The 19,417-nt window shown below is 43.8% G+C and overlaps 1 protein-coding gene across 1 annotated transcript in view; it reads left to right on the top strand.

Moving 5' to 3' along the window:
* Window positions 1–19,417, top strand: part of smoc1 (SPARC related modular calcium binding 1) — a 38,136-nt gene that overhangs the window by 17,156 nt on the left and 1,563 nt on the right. Inside the window, exons 5-14 of the mRNA XM_053434784.1 lie at window positions 115–227; window positions 402–501; window positions 2,680–2,727; window positions 4,278–4,367; window positions 4,695–4,757; window positions 8,935–9,127; window positions 10,867–10,949; window positions 13,337–13,442; window positions 13,599–13,843; window positions 14,802–14,855. Coding sequence (XP_053290759.1) covers window positions 115–227; window positions 402–501; window positions 2,680–2,727; window positions 4,278–4,367; window positions 4,695–4,757; window positions 8,935–9,127; window positions 10,867–10,949; window positions 13,337–13,442; window positions 13,599–13,843; window positions 14,802–14,855 — 1,095 coding nt within the window. The remainder of the gene's footprint in view (window positions 1–114; window positions 228–401; window positions 502–2,679; window positions 2,728–4,277; window positions 4,368–4,694; window positions 4,758–8,934; window positions 9,128–10,866; window positions 10,950–13,336; window positions 13,443–13,598; window positions 13,844–14,801; window positions 14,856–19,417) is intronic.

Genomic DNA, 19,417 nt, shown 5'->3' with positions numbered 1-19,417 from the left:
GGTGTTGACAAGGAACAGACATCTTCAGTAAAAAATAAAACAACATCAGCAGCAGCAGCTCTCGGGGTTGGTATCCATTGTCTGAGAACAGACTGTCCTGTCGGTGTGTTACAGATGCAGGTCAGTCCAAGTGTCGAGTTGAGAGGAGCCAGGCTTTGGAACAAGCCCGGAGACCTCAGGAGTCCATGTTCATCCCAGAATGCAACGAGGATGGGACTTTTGCTCAGGTCTGTCCCGGCACCTCCACATATTTATTGAATTACATTTTTCTCCACATTCTCTTGTGAATCATCCTTATTAATACATCACAACTTCCCTTTGACCAGGCTGCATTCACAACCAGCTTTACAAATCAAATTGTGTTTATTACAAAGCTGTTGTCACTTTTCTTGCGTCTGCAGGTCCAGTGCCACACTCTGACAGGTTACTGCTGGTGTGTCACCACTGACGGGAAACCAGTGAGTGGCTCCTCTGTGCAAAACAGGACCCCAGTTTGTTCAGGTACTGGCGGGGCGGGGGTGGGTGGGGGGGGGGGGTAGAAATGTCCTGAGACTTTTAAAGTTGATCCCATACGAGGCTGCACAGATCTTAACACTTTCCTCAGAGTTATTGGGGCCTCACTGACACAATGGCAGTGGAGCAGGATGTTTCCTCACAATTCTTTATGAGGGCTGAGAAGCAGCAAAACAAGCACGTAAAAATCCAATGGTGGCTACATTTGTTGGATCGCGGAGCCAAGGGAGCCCTGAGAGCCAAGTCCCTGTGGTTTGGGCCAATTCACGCTCAGTCACTTCACCATTCAAAAGCAACTGGAAACAGTTTGCAGCTTCAGTTCCCCTCTCAGAGACAGAGCTGGAGAATGGATGGGTCGTATTAGTATCGCGAGCAGAACTGATCCTAGAGCTGATCCCACATCTGAAATAAATGACTTTCAGGAGGAGAAGACAAGTGAGCGCAGCAGTTAGAGAGAGGGTCCGTCTCGCCACACTACGGCCACATGTGTAATACATGTCACGTGTAATACAGCAGGTGCAAGGTCAACGAGACGGCTAATGGCCATCCATCCAGGGGCCCCTTAGCCCCCCCCACCCCCCTCCGGCCTCTAGCCCCCTCCACTTGTTTAAGTGCTCTCAGCAGGCCGGAGGAGAGCGAGGGCCTCTGCACTCTCATCCTGGATGGGAACACTTTATGATAATCACCATCATTTTCCCTGAGAAGATAATACACAGGGGTGTTTGCCAGAGCGGGATTGCACAGTCACCAGAGCATATGGTGCAGATTTGTGAGGGGAGAGCGGTGAGAGTGGTCGCATGCCCGTCTGAAGCTGCTCAGCAGACCAGGCCGGAGGCTTCCTGTTCTCTGTGTCTCCGTCTTTATCTCCCCCGCTCCTCTCTGCACTTGTGCCACTAATCAGCAGAATCAGGAAAGTTCTTACGTGGAGCGTGTCCTTTCATTCAAGGGGAATCGCGCAGGTTTTCCTATTTAGAAAAAGGTACTGAGACACAGTGTTCAAGTTCTTCGTAATTCTACAAGTAATAGCAAAAGTTATTTCGGAGTTAACACCACGTTTAGTTGGTTTCATTTCTCTCTGTCGATAACGCGCTCTAGAATTTTCTCAATCTTAAAGAAATAGATATTTTCACATCTCGTACAAGGCCCTCAGCACAGAAAGCCTCACAGTAATATTCATTATCCTAGTTTTCAGGAAGTAAGTACTGGTGAAATCTTGTTGATATAGTTACATGCACACTTTGCTATTAAAGGGGCAGTAACTTTTTGCTGTTAAATGAAGACACAAGACAAGGTGCACATGACCAGATGATGGTCTCACACTATTCCACTTATGGTCAACAGAGACAAAGAAGAGTGAATGTTAACAATCCAGGATTCAAAATATTAAAACATAAGCTTAGAACATGTTTTAGGAGAAATCAGACATTTCCCGTGGTCTCCTTTCTGTCCTGCATAAGATCCGATATCTTCATTGTTTCTTGCAAAGGTGTGTAAGACACTGGGACCAGAATCTGGGCTCAACCATCCTGATCTAAAGCTGCAACTGTCAAACACACTCAACTCTTCTTTCCTAAGACCACAACCTGTACACTATGACCCAAATCAATCATCTCACATACATTTGCAGGAAACTTCCATGAATTTATGGGAACTCATGCTGCGACAAGTGGATTGTCAGGTAGTAAATCTCCTTCTAGTTGCCGTCATTAAAGTTGTATCCACGTACTGCACGGTCTAGTTTTGCTCTGACCCTCCATGCATCCATGCACGACCCTCAAAACATTCGCATGCACCGAACGAGAATGATGTGTGGAGACGTAGAGCACAATGTGTGAATTACAAACTGCAGCAGTCAGCACTGAGACAATGCAACAAGCCAAACGTTTCAAAGAATGAACTACTAACAGAATGTGTCGGTCAAACTTTGACAAACCTCAGCATCCAACTCTAACTGAGACCTGAGATCATCAGTGTTTTCTATTGGTGTAATTTCCTATGCTCAGTTGGAGCAATGGAATTAAAATCGAAATGATAAGATGGTTATCAAGTATTTTACAAAATGATTTATTCTCCGTAAATATTCAAACTATTTGTTTTCGATTGGATCTATAGTGATAACACGGATCTTTGTGTTGTACATGTTGTGTATTTCTTTCTTCCTCACAGGGTCAGTAACAGACAGACCACCCGGGCCACCGAACTCTGGTCGAAAAGGTGAGCTGCGATCTGCCGGATGTTGTGTGTGCATGTGTGTGAATGTGTTTTGGATTGTGTGAGACAGACGGAGCATGAGCCTCAGATATTCACCAGTTGTGTCCATATTATACTGGTGCAGAGCAGAAAGGCACACAACAAGAGATTACAGCTGTAATGCTAAGGGGATGTGAACCCATTGTGGAGGATGGTGGGGGTGCTGGGGGGGTTTGCTCACGATGCTTACATCATCTGTTTTTCCCCCCCCTCACAGTCCAACCCTGGATCAATCAGTATATGAGAAATGGCGTAAGTTCTGAGTTTTTAGCATGTCTGCAGGACACACTGCTATTTCTGACCAGTGCTTGACGCAGGTCTGCACTGGGCTGAGACCAGCGCAGTAACCGTTGTATTCTGTTTACAGTTTGACCAGCTCAGGTCAGTTCGGCCTCGGGTGTTTCAACACACTGACACATCATCTCATTTCAGGACTGATATTGTAGAAAATGACCCCAATCAAAGTCTTTTTTTCCCCTGTGGTTTGCTTTTGATTTAATTATTTCCAAAGGGATTTTCCAGATGCGACAAATCTGCCAACGGGTGAGTATTCTAGGTAGATCAACTCCACAGCATCACACACCATTGATTGGTATCTATCCATCGCTTAGCAGGACCTCGGTTCTATTCTCCAGGTTGATGTGATAATAATCATTTATGAAATAGATGTTAATTACTCAACAACCTTCTGTAAAATGTGGACATTTTGAGATATGTAGAAGACGCGAGTCAAGGAGATTTGGGATGTGGCGATGGCGTTAGAAAAATGTCCCAGTCTGGTTCCAGTCTGCCTATTTAATGAGATCATACCCTGGACCAGTAACATACATCCATTCACCATCAATACTGCTTATCCTCCTTTGAGGAACTCACACACAGAGATGAACAAGTAAACAAAAACAAATACACATTCTATACAGTCATCAATTAACCTAAACCACACGTCCTTGGACTTTGGAGGAAGCCGGAGCACGAGAGAGAACAGCCCCTGGGAGAAAGTGCAAACTCCACACGGGCCTGAAACCCAGGTTTGAAACTTCTGCCGTGTGAACCGCTGCACCACCGTGTCGTCGACCGACTGGACCAACGTCCAGTTGTCTTATCATGACAATGCACTTGTAGGCTTCATTCACCTGCACTACAAACATGCAGGTCCTGATAGGAGCATGGTGTTCTCGTGTGAGTGTGTGTGTGTGTACGTGTTTGTGTGCTGCTGTTTGCAGGATGATTGTGGAGCAGTGTGTGAACTGTGTGAGCTGATTGTGAGAGTAAGAATGTCATTGTGAGAGGCTGATATGTTGATGTGCGTGTGTGTGTGAGAGAGAGAGAGAGAGAGAGAGAGAGAGAGAGAGAGAGAGAGAGAGAGAGAGAGAGAGATGGGTGGTCGTCCTGTTCCTGTGTTTTCCATCTGTCCTTCTCTGTCTGTCTTTCTATCTGTCTTGGCCGGGCCATGTGCAAATCCCAACCATTCAACAGTTCTGGAGAGTAGATTGTATTAACCTCAATAATGGTAGTTTCTTTCCACTTCTTTCTCACCCTCAACCCAGATGATGGCTCCAAGCCCACACCCACCATGGAGACCCACGTCCCCCCTGAGGGTGAGGGTACGTCTGCACTCACTAGCTTGTGTCTTTGTCAGCTCTGGTCCATGAAATATATTTATGTTCCCTATCATGGTTTAAAAGCATCAATCAACAACTTCTTCTAAAGCAGTTAAACGTTTCTTAAGAATCCACCAAATGGAAAAATGTAGATGCCATATGGATATTATGATTTGATGTGATCTTAGATGTACTTTAGCGGGAACAATCTGGCTGTGCAAGTTGTGTTTGAAATGTGCAGCAACAGGTGATGAGGTTTAGTAGAGTTAACAGTGGTGAGATGATTTTAAGTGTGAAAAGGTGTTGACCTCTGACCTCTGTCCCTCCCAGAGATAACTGCTCCAACACTGTGGATAAAACAGCTGGTTAAGCAGAACAGCTCCAGGAAGCAAGGTGAGAGAAACACATCCCTCCTTCTCCCGATATCCATGTATTCAGCCTAGATATGTCCAGCACATTAACACATATAACACACTAGAGGAAACAAACATCTCTTTCTTTACAATACTTGGATGATTATCCCCCAGAGAAGAAGCTTGAAACCCAAATAGAGTAAAGTTTACATGAATTGTCTCCGGTGTTCCTCGTTGTTGAAGCCACCAATGTAAAACATTTGGAGTTTGAGCGCTGCCCTGCCAGGATTATGTTTCTGACTTTCTTCCCCTGGTGGAATTTGTTTAGCTTTCTCTGTCTCCTTTTCAATTATGCCCCGACATGTTCACGACCCCTCCGGGCAGCCACGCATGTTTGATGCCGCTGCAACAAGTCCGGGAGTGAATGTGGTTGTGGTTACGTGTGTGTGTGATTTAGCTTTTTTAGAATAGTTTCAATATTATGCATTTTTTATTTATGAGATCTTTTCAGTTTCCCCCTGTTTTATTCAAAGTAATGTGACGTTTCATTTTGGACATATCCCATTCACCTGCGGCTTTGAACAGTCTCTTTAGATTTGACCCCTCGATCACTTCATATGAGTTAATATTTAGAATATATAAATGTGAATACCTGCTTCTGTTGTGTGTGTATTAGCTCAGGATTCAAACCTCACTGTCCTTCAGTGTTTCACATTCACCTCATGCTGTCTTACTTACAGGCTCCACTCCCACACATCAGATCACACAGTCAGTTGATTGTAATGCAGCAGTGTTATTTTTGGAGTGATGGGGATGTGGCTGTGGACGCTGTGGTCAGCGCAGCATTGAGAACAGTATTGTTGCTGAGAGAGATTCACTGTGACGGCTCTTTGAAACTGCTTCCTGTTTCCAATTAGCATCTGGTGTCCTCAAAGGACAAGGACAAGGCCGACCAGAAACAGGGAGGCGGGGGGGTGGCATCGTGTTTGAGACATGAGTGATGTGTCTGTGTGTTTCGGATGTGCACATCATAGCTATATGTCAGTTTCTGTAACTGTGTGAACATGTGTGCATGAACATGTACATGGAATAGTTATCGGTTAAACATCCTGGCTCCAGCTCCTGAAATGTTATAATCTGATGCTTCACTGAAAAATGACATTAAGCTCAATCATTTAGTTTTGGACTAAAAAAATAAATGTCACGTTTATCAAATTACTTTTACTATATACTTTTCTACAACTGGGGGATTTTTTGGCCAGTTGCAGAAAAAAATAAACGTGACATTTATTTTTTTAGTTGCCACTTGTGGAGACCAGAAAAAAATTAAGCTCCTTATAAGGATGAATTCATCCAGAAAAAGTTGCTCATTTATAGATCGATAACTTACACAGCAACATCAATAATTATTAACTTGGTGAAGTGTCTCCTGACATTTGGAGAATTTAAAGTTAAAGTTCTTTCCTCTGTTTTTGGTGTCGACCAACTTGTGGGTTAAGCTGCTGCCGGAAGAAGAAACAATAAATTGAAGCTTGTAGCATAACTTGGTAAAGCTGAGGAATCAGGTGATGATTTTCTGTTGGTTCATAACCACGAGTTTAACAAACATCAGTCACAACAGTTCAAAGTAAATGTTTAAATGCAAAACTTCTGTTTGGTTTACTTATACCAGAGAGAGACAGAGAAACTAAATGTCCCATGTAAACTTTGTTTAAAATCCGGAGTTTGAAAAAGAGGATTTTGGTTTAATCCTATTTCTATGTACAGTTGAAGGGACCCTGCACTGGTGCTGGTGGTGTGGTTTACATATTAACATATTGTCTTTATGAGTGACCCCTCCATCATAAAGACAAACACATGCACCTAAGCAGCTCCGTACAGAGTTCCTCTATTACTGACATTTCCGCTATTTCAACCGCGGAGAAGGCTCACTAGAGACAATATTGCAGTGATTACTCCACAGCTGAAAACCATTGGAGTGAAGCGAGGAGGAGAGAGCACCGGGGGGGTGGGGGGGGGGGGGGGGGGTGTAGGTGCAGGAAGGGAGGTAATAGGATGGAGGGAGGCAGAGAGAGAGGAATGGAGGAATGAGATGCTTCTGGAGGTGGGAGGGAGGGAAAGAAAATTAGAAAGTGAAATGAAAGTGGAAAATGATTTAAAAGGGTTTCACTGGGCTCCGAGCCTCGAACACAAGGGACAGAAGAAAGGTAGACAGCTGTGCAGGCCTGTTGTGTTGTGTCCGTTATCGGTTCGCTCTGAATTCACAACAACACCCACACAACCGGCAAATTGCTAAAACCGTTTCTGACGTGCACTCGTGTGGGGTTTTCCTCTTCCAGGGCGATATTTGTTTTCTGATGGTTTGTGTTTCTCATCGTCCAGTTCAAACCGGAGGAGGAGAAATCAAATAGACAAAGAAACAAAAACAAAGAAATAAATAGAGCAGAAATGCAGCATTTTAGATTGAAATTCAAGTCCACACAAAACAGAGGGTTACATTGCAAGCGTCCAGCCTTTTTCCATTTATATGTATGAAAACAATTTTCTTTATTGAATCCCAGCTGCTGGCGCCAGCATAACCTCTGTATAATAAACAGTGCTAAATAATTTGGATGTGAAGAAACCTTGGCAGGGAGCAGAGCCGTGGCACAGCACTACGAACCCTTGAGTGTGAGTCTTTGCAGAAGAAACAGTTCACTGGTGCAGGGACACATTTAGTTTTGTGCTGGCAGCCGTTCTGGGAAACAAGAACCCCCCCCCCCCCCCCCCCCACACACACACACACCCGGCGTCCATCCCCCCAAGCCAGGCCACTGCAGAAAAGCTCAAATTAGTATAATCGATTATGTAAGTATTAGCATTGTGCTAAGAGCTGTGAGCTGGTATTGGTAATGCAGTCATTTCCCATTAATCATCCAGACGCCATAATAATCATTTATACTGCCATAGTTTAACAACGAACCAAATGTTGATGCACCATAATTTAAAATATGTTTTTTTTATATAAACCACTTTAACTCTAATAACAGAAGAGTTCTCCAAATGGGTGTGTGCAGTGTGATGTGCAGCAGGACCACATGCTTGTGCTGTGGACCGTATTGTTTTTACTGTCCATGCAGGTAGTCACACCTCATCGTTTCAGCTGCAGTTGTGGCACAGACTTTGGAATCTGTTCCTCAAAACACAGTAAAAATCCAATATTCATTCTCCCTTAAGCTTTTTTAAGCTTTGCTCTCCATCAGTTCCTGAGAACATAAATTATTCTTTTAAAGAGGAAGTTTTCATATGAGCAAACATACGATTTGTCTGATGTTCCTCTGAATCCGTGGAGCTGTAGTCTCTGTAGCTGCTAAATGTTTTCCTTGCTCGAACAGCGAGTTGCTAACTTAGTCCATCTGCTATTTTGGTGTTGTGGTGAAGTTGCCTAGAAACATTTGCTTTCGGCGTCTGGAAACAAAGGTTGATGACGCTGAACCAAATCTAAACTAAAGTTGTCGCCCGTCAAGTCACAACAAGGACACAGTTCTCTGAGTGGAAGGGGGGGGGGGGGGGAACTGCAGGGTCTGGTGATAATTCTCTTTGCAAATTGTCACTTCAACGATTGGTCATCAAAACTATTGCTAAAATAAAGAAAGTTCCATATTGAATTTCACTAGCTTCCCTTTCAGCTGGTGTTTTGAGCCCGACAGTGACTGAGCAGTATTGTTTCTAATTACGCTTTGGTTACTGGAAGTGTGTGAGCTGGGACTACTGGCACTGCTGGGGCACTAATCACTTCCACAACGTGCAAATAACACCACATCTCACCACCCCGTGCTAAACTCCCCAGACAGGTAGTGGGACCCTGTTACTGAAGCTCGGTGCTTCACTTGAATGTAAAAACGACGGATGAATCCGAAACACACAGGGAAACAGGCTCAGCTTACAACTCTGTTGTACTTGGGTTAAGAGTGAGCGATGGACCAAATGGACGTGAATGTAAATACAGTGTGGAGGAGCAAGGTATTGTTGAAAAAACAAATGATGATAGATCAGGGTGGGTGCACGATTCAGAGTATACAACGTGAGGAAGGAGATTTATCCACGGACCAGTTGTCACAGCCTGGTGTGGTGTGGTCCTACACGTGATGCTTAATGTGTGTGTGTGTGTGTGTGCAGTCTGTGTGTCTGGTTTCCCCATCACGTCTCTGTATTGAGTGCGTTTCTCATGGTTTTAGAGAAGGTTCCCTCTTGTGACCAGGAGAGACAGAGCGCCCTGGACGAGGATCGGCAGAACCCTCGTGAGGCCATTTTCATCCCCGACTGTGGAGCCGGAGGTCTTTACAAAGCCGTCCAGTGTCACCAGTCCACAGGCTACTGCTGGTGCGTTCTGGTGGACACAGGTCGTCCCATTCCTGGAACCTCAACACGGTAAATCACCATAACAATCACCACTTTAACTCAACTTATTATTTGTAGTAGCATGTTGGTTGCTTATGATACTCAACTACTGTGACCTTCTGATCTTATTCTTATTAAATTTCGCATTTTAAATGATCAGAATCAGGTCCAGCTAGATCAAGTGAAACGCTGAACTATAGATCATTAACTCGTTAAGTCGTTAAATTCAATATTCAGCGAGGGAACATTTCAAAAATATCCAAAATTGATGAAAACCTGCAGACAAATGAGCCAAAAACCTTATATGTGAATTCGATGGCGTTTCAAGAGGAAAATTCAATTATACACCAAAGTCATTAGGAGTCATCCTTCAGGAACCACGAATGTCTTTGCTAAATTTCATGACATTACATCTACAACTGATGTATTTCAGACTGGACCAAAGTAAACTTACAGACCAACACAGCATCCCCACAACAAAGACCCTTAAACTGGTGAAGGAATTGGATCCAAGCCGCTTTAACCAGTTAATTTGGTTAAAAAATACCATCAGGCCTTTATGGGAATATCTTTTAGTCAGCCATAAACACTCAGAGTTTGGTACAACGTTTGTTTCCAGTACAGTTGCTGCTGTTTATATTGCCTTCGGGGAAATGGCATAAAGAGTGGTTTTTGTAAGAGCTGTGTGTCAGAGGGAGAGAGATGAGGCAACACAGACAAAAGGTTCAATAAAAAATGCCCGTTGCTCATGTTTTGGTTGTTTAGATTTTCTTCTCAAACATGATGACGTTAAGTGAGAGTGTTGCAGTAACACTGTGCCGGTAAATGGATGAAACAGTTTCTCTTCCCATCATCAATCTCTCTTCACAAAAGAGTTTAAGGTCTTGATGGCATGAGGTTTGGACTTTTTTCACTTTAAAGGTTATGAATACAGAAGAACAGGTTGCGTTTCATTAAAAACAATCGACAGCCCAGATTTTCTTCATATAAATCACACAGAGGATATACATCGTTATATTCACAACGAGGCCCCACTTCTCTCCTGTGGACAGCGATGTGCCCTCGTGCAGCAGACGTCCCACCGGTGGATGAGTGGCGTTGCAGACAGAGAAGAAAATAAATGACAACTTGCTTTTCCTTTTGTAAAAAAAATAAAAAGGCGGAAAAAGAAGCCGAATGAGACACACATGCTACATTTTCCAAGAAGCAGTGATACAATAGCCAGGAGAGAACGAGTCATGCCATGCTTAATGCCGAACAGTTTGTTATGGCCCTGAAACAAAGCCTTGTGCACGTCACATCAAATTAAACCCTTGATGAAAAAAGAAGAAGCTTAATCAGGGTTAATAATTCTTTGCAGATCGACAGCTGACGTGCAGATTCAAGAGGAATCGTAATAGGTTGTAGATTTCAAATGAGAAATTAAGCAGGTTGCATGCTCTCATTAAAACAATCATGATGGGATAATCAATACAGTACTTCTCCAGTGCCGAGAACCACCTCCTGGTTTTTGGCTCTACCTCAAATTATCATAAAGCCAGGAAGGAAAGCAGGAACTTCTTTAGTGGTGTTTTCTCTTTCTTGAGTCCGGTTCCAGGCCCATGTTTGATTTCTTCTATTTGCTACGGCTGAACTTTCAACAGGGACCAGTAGCTCCTTGGATGTTTCATATTTTTCACACATTGTTCGACGGGTTTATGATTCCTGTCACCAGCCTCCTCTGCTGTTTCGGTCTCATGCAGCCATGTGCTCTCCTCTCTGTGTCACAGGTACCAGAAGCCAGAGTGTGACAGCGCTGCACGGTCCCGGGTCTCAGACGCAGAAGATCCCTTCCAGGGCAGAGAACTGGCAGGTTGGAAACATTACTGCATTTATGGTCTTTTAACAAACTTTATTTTGAAATATTCACTATCAAATATGAAAAGATAAAACAGAATCCAGTCAGATATTAACTGTCACCGCTAAACACCTTAGCTACTGTTGCTACGTCTGTCCAGAGTTCGGCTGTTGCATGAAATATTAGATTTTGAGTAATTGTGGTGGATTTACCAAATCTAAATTGTTAGTAATTTTTGTTAAAGTGGTTCCTTGATTTCAGTAAACAAAGGCAGGCGTCTCCTCTTTCAAACATGAGCTCTGCAGGTTGGCTGAACCCGGTGTCTCCATCTGAGCTCCTCGGGTTTCAGACTTGATTTTAAACAAGACGCCTGTAGAAGGGTCTTGAATGTGCAGATGGCTCCACACACATTATCTTCTCAAAGGCTGACACCTCGACAGTTAATGATCCAGTGAAGTAGAATCCCTTGCTCCACCTGTAATGTGTATATTTGCACTTGGTCCAGTACATACGTACATTACTTTTCCCCTATTATCTTAATTAAGCCCTTTGAGCCCTTTGAGTAACAATCGACCAAACCCCACTTTGTGGAGTTGGGTTCTCCAGCAGCGAGGACTAGAGGCTCTCCTCTGAACTGGAGGTCATAACCTCGGCTCTGACTCCTCTGCCCTTGTTACTGCTCACTTACTTTAGTTGCTCCTCTGTTTCCCCATCATTTGAGGTTGCATTGTAACTCTTATTGAATTCCCCATCTGGTGAGTTTACAGAGTCGAGCGTGACTCCTGACTGTGCAGCAGATGTGTGGTGTGTTTTATGGAAGGTGTGAGTGTTGCGGGGTGAGGCTGTGGGGGTGATGGAAGCTGCGGGTTGCTGAGTGGAGATATTTTTATGTACTGTGAGAGGATGTTCTGAAACCCCACAACAAAGCACAATGTTTCACTGCCATCACATCAAGGCCGGGTGAGAAAAGAGAGCTGGAGAGGCCAGTTTGTCAACAGCTTGCAGCCACAGGTTCAATCTCACTGTACACAAAATGCCACAATGCCACCTCTGTCAGCAGCAGCAGACAAGAGCTTCCCCTGGGAGGCTGGGATCTGGTAGTTCAGTCAGTGCAGGGACTCTGTTTGGTTCAAATCCTATAGAAAGTGGTTTCTGCAGGGTTTAACACATTTAACATTTAAGACTATTTAAGACCTTGTTAAGTTTAATGAACTCAAGTTAAGACCTAAATCTAAAACAAGAGATAGGAAGTTCCAGAATTACTGGAAAAAAGAATTACACCAAGCACTGGGGAACGTAGAGAGAAGTTATACCTACATGAACAGATTTACGACCTAGAGCAACGGAACATGAGCAACTTTAGAGGAGTCCTTTCAGGGCCACAAAGATAATTGAGATGAAACCCAAGCAGGTGAATACCTCTGTGTTTAAAGCAATATAAGCTACTAATCTGGTTTTAGGATCTCAGTTTAGAAATTAATGGGAAATTTAGTTTTATTCGGTGTAGCTCTAGTGTTTTTTAAGTTATCAGATTTAACAGGATCAACTGTAAGTGGCCCAGATCCTTTTGGACACTGCCAGTGGTCCTGCACCACATTGTGCCATACAGGCTCCAAACAGAAACACACGCTCTGTGCTTCATAACCCCCCAATTTAACACTTGGATTAAGGCACAGCAAGGCAGTGCTTCTCCAGGCTTGTCGTGTTGTATGAACTGCTAATTGGATTCACCTGGCAGGGCAGCGGAGCACCTCCCACAGACGTCCCGGCACAAAGGGAGTGAAGGGAACAAGGAGGCCACGGACACCGAGAGCAGAGGGAGGAGGGAACCGACTCAGAGAGCTTGGGAGAGACTGAAAAAAAACAGAATGAGAAGATTGGTTTACTATGCCAGCTGCTTTTGAAGTTTCCCTTTAACAGACACAATTAGGAGGGAAACATTTGCACTGGTTTTGTGCCATTAAAACCATACATCTGGTCAATTAAAAAGAGCTACCCAAGGTGTTCAGAATTGTGTCATAAAAGTTAACAGGTCTGCAGCGCTCGACAAAGCTTTCTCGTCACCGAACACTTCTGTTTCACCTCTCGCCATGTGCCACAGCTCGGCTGTTCTCCACTCTCACAAAACTACGTCTTCCACCTCTGTGCAACATGTATTCATAATAATTAAGGATAATGGGGAACATGAGACATTTCACAGATACACACCTGGTTCGCCAGTAATCTCACGACTATGTTTGCATGTTTTCTGTTAGCGCACAACAGCTGCTTTCTGTTGACATCTGTCATAATGGTTCACTGGTGCTGAGGCTTTAGAGGCACTTCAGCTCCACTGTAGCGTAATGACTCAAATTAGTTGTGGAAGGTAATTCTGGTGTATTTTTGTCTCTGATTTGTGCCAGGATGCCCCGAGGGGAAAAAAGTGGAATTCATTACGAGCTTGTTAGATGCCCTCACCACAGACATGGTGCAAGCCATAAACTCTCCGGCCCCCTCTGGTGGTGGGAGGTAAGTTTATTCTATTGCAAGTTAACTGTTGCTCAGATGGAGTTTAATTTCATCAGCAATCAATAAACTGACTTTCTTTTACCTTTCTTTAAATGATTGTGGGTTTTGTGACATCCATGTTTTTTTTCTCCACTCTGTTCCTCCGACCTTCCACAGGTTTGTCGAGCCTGATCCCAGTCACACTTTAGAGGAGCGGGTGGTGCACTGGTACTTTGCCCAGCTGGATAACAATGGCAGCCATGACATAAATAAGAAGGAACTAAAACCTTTCAAGAGGTACCTGAAGAAAAAAGCCAAACCCAAGAAATGCTCCCGCAAGTTCATCGACTACTGTGACCTGAATAAGGACAGGGCCGTTTCCCTGCAAGAGCTGAAAGGCTGCCTGGGCGTCAGCAAGGAGGGTAAGAGAGGAGGAGGGAGGGTGGGGGAGACTGAGCTGAAGGGAACAGGATGTCTGAGAGTGGGTTGGAGGGTCATGGAGTAAGGTCGTGACCCTGCGATGAACCTAAGACCAGCTGGGGAAAATCTGCATACAGTGACTCCTTCCACAGCTAGTTAGACACGCAACTCTGCTTGTTTGTGACATGATGATAATTTTCCACGTGTTTAAAAGACAAAAATGTATTCCCATGTTACAGTGTCCTAATATATTCAACATGTCACAATTTAAAAAAAAAAACCATCCAGTCAGAGTCATTGAGAGAAAACAATGAAGTGTCTGTGCTTCATGTGACATACAGATGTGTTGGCACTGGAAAGAAGTGCACTGCGCCGCTCACTGATGAATATTTAGACAAGACTGATGTATTTTGCGGATCCTGAGCAGCGTCTGCGCCAGAAAACTGAAACTAGTCATCATGAGTCTACAGACTGGTTCTAATATAGATCATTACTTTCTAAATAAAAAATAACATTTGCGGGGGTAAGACACATCTTTTAGCTATTGTTACAAATCCAAGACGAGCATACACAGCTGTTTATCTACAAATTGTTCAGACAATAGTTACAAGTGTTCAGACTAAGGGCCGACATTGTTATTATTAAATATTACTATTTCACTTTGCTGCTGGAAGTGGTTTCTTTCTCTCTGACCAACCAGTAAGCTCCAGTCCAACCAGTCTGTCCCACTATGACTAAGTAGACACAACAGTGGCTGGCGAAGTGACCATCACTACCACCCACTAGGGGCAAGAAACCAGGTGGTAGAGGAAACATACATCGTAATACTTATGATATGATGTCAGAAATCATTTTTGTCAGGCAGCTGCACCGATTTGTAGGATTTTGTAAGATTGGAAGTAGAATTAACAATAAAACGTCCGCCTCCATTATACTGACGGTGCTTCTTCTCCTTTGCAGGGACCTCAACAACAGGAGGCAGCCAAGGGACAAGGCAAGGGACAAATTTGTTCAGTAAGGCAAACTAATACACCCTCACTAACTGGGCCTCTGCCTTTGAGTGCTGTAGTTAATTATTGCTTACTGTGTTTTCTATTAACTGCACTTTGACAAAATATGTCAGTTTCAGTAGAAGTTGTTAACCTAGTTGGCCAAGCAGCCTTCAGTCCCACTTAGATGCTTCATGTCATATGTGCAGAATAAAATGCGTGAGCTCTCTTTCTCTGAATTTTGTGAAATCTTTGTCGTGACGCCACTTTAATTTGAACGAACAAGTTATCAGCGTAGCAAGTCATAAAGTATAAAAAAAGTTTTTTCGATTTTATATCTTTCTACCTTTTCGTCTGTCACCATCTCCTCATCTTGATTTTGTATTTCAATCCATCAGGATTCTCCCTATTGAGCGATTACTGACGCTGTTGACTAGTCACTAGGTTTGTTCAGTGCCACAACGGACTGAAGTCATGTGTTTACCCTGGCGCTGCCGGGTCTGGAGAACAGTGGCTTAGAGCGGGTGTAACGTCAGTCCTCTTAGACCTTGGCCTCGGGGCCAGGATAAACAGCTCCGGTGTTGGAGGAGCAGAGAAGGAGCCATGGCGAGTTTTTAAATGTTTTTATTGTAGACACCAAATCGCTCACCTTCATGCGTCAGAGCTTGAGTGAAATGGCATGACAGCTTTATATGCTGCCACCAGGGCACATGATTGTTGATGACGTGAGTTATTTTCAAGGGAAAGAGACTCAGAAAGCAGAACAGGTCTGTGAGAGCATATGGGAGAGTTCTGCCTCGACTAAGATAGATGGTCATTGTGTCCAGGTATGCCTAGCTGGTCCTTAATGGCCTGGATCTCCTTAAGTCATGCTGCCTTTGCCAGGCATTCAATCTAGTCATGCTCTGTCGCAGCCTTGGATCGTCACTGGAGTGTTGTTGGACATGTTTAGAATTTACAGTAAGTACATTTAGGAGAAGGATTGTTCACATGTGGGGCTGCGTGGAGCACATCTGTGTGATGCCTTGCACTCTCGACACATTGGCAGGAGCGCAGGAAAACATCTGAATACCTTGTGAGGGTTGTCTATGTTATATGTTACGATGTTATATGTTATATGTTGTATGTTATATAGTATGTTATTTTTGTATTTTGTAAAGTCGGCTAATGCGTAGATGTTGGCTGCCATGTCACAAGAATTTCACTGCTCCGATGACGCTGTCATTGGTGCATGTGACAATAAACTTTGATTTGATGATTTGATTTGAAGTCGTGGGGAGGGTGGCATCCATCCTCTGAACAGACTGGAAAGCTCATTTTGGAGGAGATATGTAACAGAAGCCCAGGGCAAAGGATTCTCTCCATGAACCCTTGTCAGAATGAGGCCACGGCTGAACGGCGTGGTCTGCTGAGTTCGGATGGTTCCAGCATTTTTTCTCCGTGATGACAAAGATAAAAACTGTTTCTCCGTCAACCTTCCTGCCATGAGCTTTGTCATGGTGTTCTTTCAACGAGGCTTAATTCTATTTAGAAAGACGTAAACACGTGTTTGAATAAGTGCAAACACATGGGGATGGTCACGTATGGATTCTAGCATGCACGATAATGCACCAAACATGAGGAAATGTAAACGATTAGAGTCTCTTCACTGGGTTTATCTACAGGAGGCCTCATCATATGTTTTTCAAGTGTTTCACAGTCACACTGACAGGGACTCAGAGCCGTTCTTTTATATACAGGTTGAATAATAATCAACGATATTGGAACAGCGCCCCCTGTGGCCACGGCGTCTGATTATTGCATGATTATATAACTGTTAGATTCTGTTAAACTTTAATAGAGAGTCACAGTTTGACTTCAACTGAGGCTGTTAAATAATTCAGCAAATAAGAAAGCGAGGCTTTTTACAAATTATATATATGACTCAGTAACACTGAGTAGTAGTCATACATATACATATACAGGTCCGTCCAACAATCACTGAGTTTAAGTACTTTGATAAAATATGCTGAATATTCCCGTCATTTAACTTTACTAACTTTACCTGTTCCCCAGATGAGGCATGCTCTGAGAGGAATAAGACCTGTGTGTATTTCATCAGGACTGTTTGTGTCCCGTCTGCTGTTTTATGTCAAACTCCTCTCGTTGTCTCCTTTCCTGCTCCCTCCTCTTCCTCACTCATTTGTCCCGGCTGTGTCCGTCATTAGGTAGGAATGAAAGGAGGGTATTATGAAGCAGGCCTGGCACCAAGGACACTCAGCACCACTCAGATCCAACAGCTTTGACTCTCGACACTTTTGTATCAATGATTGAGACGTCAGGTCGACACACAGAACAGTTGAAGGTAACAGAGGTCAACACAGAGGACGGTGACAGTTAGCTTCACTAGTCTGTGAATGTTGGCCAGGTCCTCTTCACCGAGCTGCCACCATGTAGAGTCACACCACGATTCCCAGCTCCTGAGCCAAGTGTCTTTATCGGCCGGTCCCGGGTGAGGCAAGGTGGTTCACTTCCAGACGGGATCTGCTTTCAGCTTTTTATCCCGAGCGGGGCCAAGGTGTCCGGGGAGAGGCAGGGGAGCTTTGTGTTGCTAATGGCACAGACAGTGTCCTCTGTGACTCGGAGCGGAGGAGGGACCGGACCATTCGCTGCTCTGGAGCCTGGTAATTGCTAAGACGATTCATCAGCACTGCTGTGGCTCCGCTCCTTACAACCGAGACATTTATCTGCTTAACAGCTAAACAGAGGAGCTGTGTGACTTCCAGTAGCCTCTCTCAGCTTCAGCAGGTAGGACAGGGAACTGCTGCTGCCAGGGTTACAGCAGACTAACACAACTTGGAACAAACAGAGGACTACAAGTAGAACGGCACTCAGACACAGAATGTTACATTAAACACAGGCAAGAGGAATTCAAAGGACAGTTTTTACTGCACAATAACTAAATCAAGATCACCCCCCTACAAATACTTATTTTTGATATACAAAATCTGGATCTTTACCCTCAATTCCCCCTGTTCAAAGATATTAGCACCCTACATTTACCAGATTTTCCCATAAAGATCTCTGAATTATTTCTCGAGAATAATCGATCTTGCAATGTTGAATGTTAAAAATACTGGATCTGCCACCGTATCTGGATCCACTACAAAATGTTATGTTTTCTTTGTTGGTCCATATCCCACGATTCCATCAACTTTGCAATAAAATCGGTTGAGCATTCCTTATGTCTTTGATATAGATCTGATCTTTTTTAAATCAACACAGGGAAACAACAGCTGAAATATGATATATGAAATATTGTTAGTTTTGGCATGACATCTAAAGATCTAAACACCACCATGAAATTTGTCATATTTGTTGTGGTCACAAGAGATTGTAATGTCATCCACGCTCAAACCAGAACCTCAACTGGTGCATGAAAAATGTCAAATGGACAAATTACCATCAGGTTTGTTGAACATTCTCAAGTTCCCTGCAGGGAAGTGCTTCCAGTTTCAGACACTCAAGAGGTTTCATTTAATGCCCTCGTCTGTCAAGTCATACTCCAGCCAGATACACAACATGTTTATGAACTACATGCCGAACAGATGTGGCTGTAGCTAGGACTGTTTTTTGAGGATTTTATGTATTTAAAATAATAATGTGAAACCTTTATATACTGCTTTTATTTGAAAACAGTAGTCCCCCGGATCCAGCATAGGTGGCCATAATATTTTATTCTCATCTTTATCCGACACACTTAAAGTAAAAGGTGAAAACGTTCACCGAGAGACGCACTCATGTGGATTTATGGAGTTGTGGAGAGATCGTGATGCTTTAAAGCTGGAACAGAATACTTGACTCCGGCAGTAAACGCTTCGCCCCCGACGACAGAAGCTCTGAGCGAGTGTAGTGAAATCAGCTGGACTTCTATTTCATGGCTAACATAACCAGCACCGACACAGACCGCACCTGCATATCCCCACCCCCATGAGACACACACACACATGCACACACTGACACACACACTGCATGTACACAACCTTGAGACCATGGGACACGCAGACAAAGATACTATGCACATATTCACACAAACGCATTTCAACATGACGAGCATGCACAGATCGGGCTCGTCATGCACTGCAACAAATACAGAGGTTCATACAAAGTCACACACAGACACACACACACTGACACACAGCCTAGACTCTCATTGCACTCAGGAGGACCTCTGCTCCTGTCTCTAATAACCATCTGTAAGCAATCTAAGCAATTCACCCATCTCTCCCTCTCTCGCTCTCCTTCTCCCCCTCTTTCTGCCTCTCTCACCCACTGGTGGATTGGTCAGCAACAATGCAACGCAACACACAACCTCAGAGAGCCGTTGAGTTGTAGCTTTGTTGCGACATAGTGTCGTGCACGTGTGATAATATACACATGAGTCGCTTGGTGGTGTAAAAATTCTCTTTAGTTAGTGACCAGGGACTTTTACCTTTAGCTTCACGTCCATGTAAATATGCATAATGAATGTTACACACATTATTTAATGTGTGTGTGAGTCCATTCAGATCTACTTTTGCTTGCCATTGTGTTGCCATAGAAGAGCCC

The sequence above is a fragment of the Pleuronectes platessa genome, chromosome 11 (assembly GCF_947347685.1).
Source record: "Pleuronectes platessa chromosome 11, fPlePla1.1, whole genome shotgun sequence".
Lineage (NCBI taxonomy): Eukaryota > Metazoa > Chordata > Actinopteri > Pleuronectiformes > Pleuronectidae > Pleuronectes > Pleuronectes platessa.
This window is presented reverse-complemented; position numbering and strand designations above follow the sequence as displayed.